The 4,511-nt window shown below is 48.6% G+C and overlaps 1 protein-coding gene across 1 annotated transcript; it reads left to right on the top strand.

The window, feature by feature from the left end:
• The first annotated feature begins 274 nt into the window (after nucleotides 1-274).
• Nucleotides 275-3,668, top strand: LOC124647857 (gibberellin 20 oxidase 2-like). Its single transcript, XM_047187720.1, has 3 exons — nucleotides 275-852; nucleotides 994-1,318; nucleotides 3,387-3,668. The coding sequence occupies exons 1-3, from the start codon at nucleotides 275-277 to the stop codon at nucleotides 3,666-3,668; spliced, it is 1,185 nt and encodes a 394-aa protein (XP_047043676.1).
• The last annotated feature ends 843 nt before the right edge of the window (nucleotides 3,669-4,511 follow it).

Consider the following 4,511-nt stretch of genomic DNA (forward strand, 5'->3'; position numbering starts at 1 on the left):
CATTTGGCATGGGACCGGTCAAGCATTTTATGATCGTGACATGTGGACGACTTTTGTGCACCTAAAACATGTTCACATAATCTATTCTCTAGATGTTCTGAAGTATGGTTTAATCTATCTCTAGACAACTGGAGTATATGTTATTTATATCAGACCTGCACTTTTGCGAATTTTAAGTTATTCAATTGTTGTGTTTCAAACGGGCCCTCGGCTCGTTTGGTTATAAATTGCCGCAGAGCTCCATTCAACCGCCAACCCGCCACTTCCATATACCATGGTCGACCTCTCAAACTCTGCAACAATGTCGACTCCGTCCATGGAAATTGCCCTGGGTTGTATCCCCGCCGACCCGAACGGGATAGAGAGCAAGAATGTTACCAACGTCCTTGACCTCTGGCACCTGAAGAAAGAGATCCCGGCTCCCTTCGTCTGGCCCCACGCAGACACGCACCCGTCGTCGTTGACGACGACGGAGCTGGACGTGCCGGTGGTCGACGTTGGCGCGGCGCTGCGCTCCGCCGCCGGGATGCGCCATGCCGCGGCGCAGGTGGCCGCCGCGTGCGCGAGCCACGGCTTCTTCCAGGTGACCGGGCACGGCGTGGACCCGGCCCTAGCCCGCGCCGCGCTTGACGGCGCCGGGGGCTTCTTCGACCTCCCGCTCGCCACCAAGCAGCGCGCACGCCGCGCCCCCGGCACCGTCACGGGCTACGCCTCCGCCCACGCCGACCGCTTCGCCTCCAAGCTTCCCTGGAAGGAAACTCTCTCCTTCGGCCACGACCACGACGACGGCGACAGCCGCGGCGTCGTGGACTACTTCACCTCCACCCTAGGCGACGACTTCAAAGACCTAGGGTTAGTAAAACATGCATGACTAAACAGTAAACACTCAACCAGCTCTGCATTTCGATTTCATATTTCTACGGAATACACTTGTAAGTAACATATGGATGAGTAATGTCGGGTGGGTGTGTAACGTAACTGTGTATGCTGCAGGGAGGTGTACCAGGAGTACTGCAAGGCGATGGAGGAGGCGTCGCTGGCGATAATGGAGGTGCTCGGGGTGAGCCTGGGGCTGGGGAGAGGCTACTACAGGGACTTCTTCGCCGACGGCAGCTCCATCATGAGGTGCAACTATTACCCGCGGTGCCCGGAGCCGGACAGGACGATGGGGACGGGGCCGCACTGCGACCCGTCGGCGCTCACCATCCTGCTGCAAGACGGCGCCGTGGACGGGCTCCAGGTGTTTCTCGACGGCGCCTGGCGCTCCGTGCGGCCCAAGCCCGGAGTGCTCGTCGTCAACATCGGCGACACATTCATGGTACGTACGGTCGCATGTGCACTAGATCTTCCCGATCTCGGTACACCACGGTGTCGCGTCGCGTCTCGTCTCGTGCCGTGCCCCTCGTACGTGTCGACATGTCATGATAAGCATTTAGCATGTATGATGTCCGCGGGAACGAACGATATAGTGGGGCTTTCTTTTGTCTTCGTCTAGATCGCAAACCCTTTACCCTTAGTGCCATCTTTACTACTCCCTCCGATACGTGACAAGTGTCAGGACATTAGTTTAACTTAATCAAATTTGAACTAGATCTCGACAATTACTATAGATAAAAGGGAGTATAGTTATAACATCAGGCGCTTATACGAGAAGCTAACCATGTTATACATAATTAACATGGGTGTGAATCATCATCAGGTCGCACCAACTGCGGATCCCCGCATCTGGCCCATCAATTTAGTGTTTGAGATCCTATCCTTTTGGCTTAGTTACAAATTTTGGAACTTACTACATAATATACATGTATTTGTTATTTTTATATTGGTTACATGAATATATTTAATATAAAACTTCACATAACATATCTCAATGATTTTTCTAAGAGCCTTTTGAAACTTACACATATGATTTTCTCGAGCCATTAAAAGCATCTACTTTCCTACTTTTTCTTGAGGGCCCTAATTCCTCTCTTTCTATTGGATGCTTAACCAAGTTTAGTCGTGCCCCCATTCCAAAAAAATTGTCCTAACAAATGGTTCGTCCACCCGTCTTTGCAGAGTTCATGGTTTTCCCCCCTTTTTTGAATATTTTGGTACACAAATGACAATGATAAGCTACTCGTACATCTTAAAGGAGCTTTTCTACTACACTTGTCAAGACGATCCATGACAACGATGATAGCAATGATTAATAGGATAAGAAACTACTCGTATGGAAACCTAAGAGAGAATTGCTTCGAAAACCCTATGCCCGGCAGATTACTTAACCTCAACAAGGACACCAGGCACAAATATCTGCTGAATAGAATAGATCTGAGGCATTGGGTACTTCCCATTTTCCTGAAGATGACATAATTGGGATCTCAACATGGTTGTACTATGTGCATAGTCGCGGATGTTGTGTTCATTTTTGCTTTTTTTGGCTTCTTCTCATTCTTCATTTGTTTTATATCATATTAGAGTTTTCCTTGTTTTATCGTCTCTCAATGAATATTTCCACTACAGTTTCATAATAACAAAAGAGAAGAAGTAGCAATTCGGAACACAAAATGAATTTCTCTTCAAGTTTTAGTGTGTCTCACTATTCGAGTTTGCTTTTTTTTTAAATAGCCTGAATAGTTATGTTTGACCCCTTGAGAAAAAAAATCTTCTATATTTAGAAACAGAGGTAGTGGTATAATGAATGATAGACTTGTGTCCTAGAGAAAAAAGTGCAAGCTCTATTAAGCCAATGTTGGAGCTGAAATTTTGCCCTTTTTTTTTAACCAAAGGACACAAAGTTGTCCTCGTTCTATGAAAATTTGTATGGACTTCATGTGCACGTAGGACCCACATACTGTATTTGGCTTACTCAGCCTCCAGTGGGTTATGCACGATTGCACGCACGCACGCCTTGACTTGTCTACGCACACATGTACCATAGTGATCGAGTCAGTTGTCTGTTTCGAAGTTTTGAGCCACCAAGACGGAGTGCCAGCATAAGGGTATGTGGTTCCTTTCTGTTTTAGCCGTTTTGGACGCTTGCCTATCTTGGCTGTCGTACGCCGGCAGGCGGTGGTGGCCGGCGGGGCCCTCCCCTTCCCCGGTACGGCCCCTGCACGTGACGCCGTCGGTTTCCTAGTTTTGGCGCCAATGCCATGGCATGCCATGCACGACGGATGTAGCTTTCGCTTGCCGTGCGCCTGCGCCTGTCCGCAAGGCATCGGTGAGTCGACCCGGCGCTCTGCACGTCGATCGTCATGCTCCTTCGTTCCGACACAGCACCGTACGCCTCGTCCACTCTCCCACGGTTCCCACGGTTCCTCAGTCTTGCACACAAAGCTCACGCCTTTCTATCTAGTGATGCACCCCAGACAAATTAGCTCAGCTCACTCTGTTGTAAGCAGGCGCTGTCGAACGGGCGGTACAAGAGCTGCCTCCACCGCGCGGTGGTGCACCGGGAGCAGGAGCGCCGCTCGCTGGCCTACTTCCTCTGCCCACGCCACGACCGCCTGGTGCGCCCGCCGTCGTCTCCGGCGCCGGCGCCCCGGCTGTACCCGGACTTCACGTGGGCCGACCTCATGCGGTTCACGCAGCGCCACTACCGCGCCGACAACCGCACGCTCGACGCCTTCGCGCTCTGGCTCGGCCCGCCAAGCTGCTCCGCCCCGCCGATGTCGCCCGGCTAAGGCCGGCCCGAGAGGCCGTCTAGTCCTTCTTTATTTATTATTAGTCCTTCTTTATTTATTATGGTCTTGTATATTTTCTTACGCTGTGCATTGGGGGAGCATGTGAGCTGTATATTGTAGCACAACTAACTATCCTGTCGACTGTCATGGAGCAGCTGTATATTCCTTGCTGTGTGCGTATAGTCAGTCGCTAAGCGTGTAGCTGTAAGTACATGTGCCTGTACAATATGAAGAGACAAGTGCTGCTACAGAATGGATCTTATGTATTATGCACCATGATGTCTATTCATAGGTTCTCTGCACTATTCTTCAGTTCAAGTCTTGTATTTCTAAGTTTTTGGATCACGAGCCCACCTGTAATCTACAAGCCAAAAATTGCATTGACATGATTTGTTTTAAGGATTGCCTAAGGCTGTTGATTGAGAGAATTAACAAGTCTCAGACACATTTCTGCGTACATATCCCAAAAAAATATATCCATGGTGATGTAGTAAGTTCTTCATATTGTGCAAAGCACACAATTTTTTTATAGTTCAAAAGAATGTGAATTTTGGAATCTCAACATTGGGTCAATAGTTTCTAACATAATTAAAAGATCGACTGTTAATAATTTCCACTACCGGTATCTTAAAAAAGCTGGACGCAAAATTTCGCAACTAGTTACCCCTGCAGCCCGCATCCCATTTGTCGATTGAGAGTGTTAAGGAAGTCTTAGACACATTTCTGCGTACATATCCGTAATATATATCCATGGTGATGTAGTAAGTTCTTCATATTGTGCAAAGCATACATTTTTTCATAGTTCAAAAGATTGTGAATTTTGCTATCTCAACATTGGTCAAC

The sequence above is a fragment of the Lolium rigidum genome, chromosome 4, assembly GCF_022539505.1.
Source record: "Lolium rigidum isolate FL_2022 chromosome 4, APGP_CSIRO_Lrig_0.1, whole genome shotgun sequence".
In the NCBI taxonomy this organism is placed as follows: Eukaryota; Viridiplantae; Streptophyta; class Magnoliopsida; order Poales; family Poaceae; genus Lolium; species Lolium rigidum.

What these genes read in the sequence shown, in the direction of transcription:
- LOC124647857 (XM_047187720.1), top strand. Translation starts at nt 275, where the DNA reads ATGGTCGACCTCTCAAACTCTGCAACAATGTCGACTCCGTCCATGGAA. An exon ending in GACGACTTCAAAGACCTAGG is followed by an intron (nt 853 to 993) that starts GTTAGTAAAACA and finishes TGTATGCTGCAG; the next exon opens with GGAGGTGTACCAGGAGTACT. An exon ending in ACATCGGCGACACATTCATG is followed by an intron (nt 1,319 to 3,386) that starts GTACGTACGGTC and finishes TGTTGTAAGCAG; the next exon opens with GCGCTGTCGAACGGGCGGTA.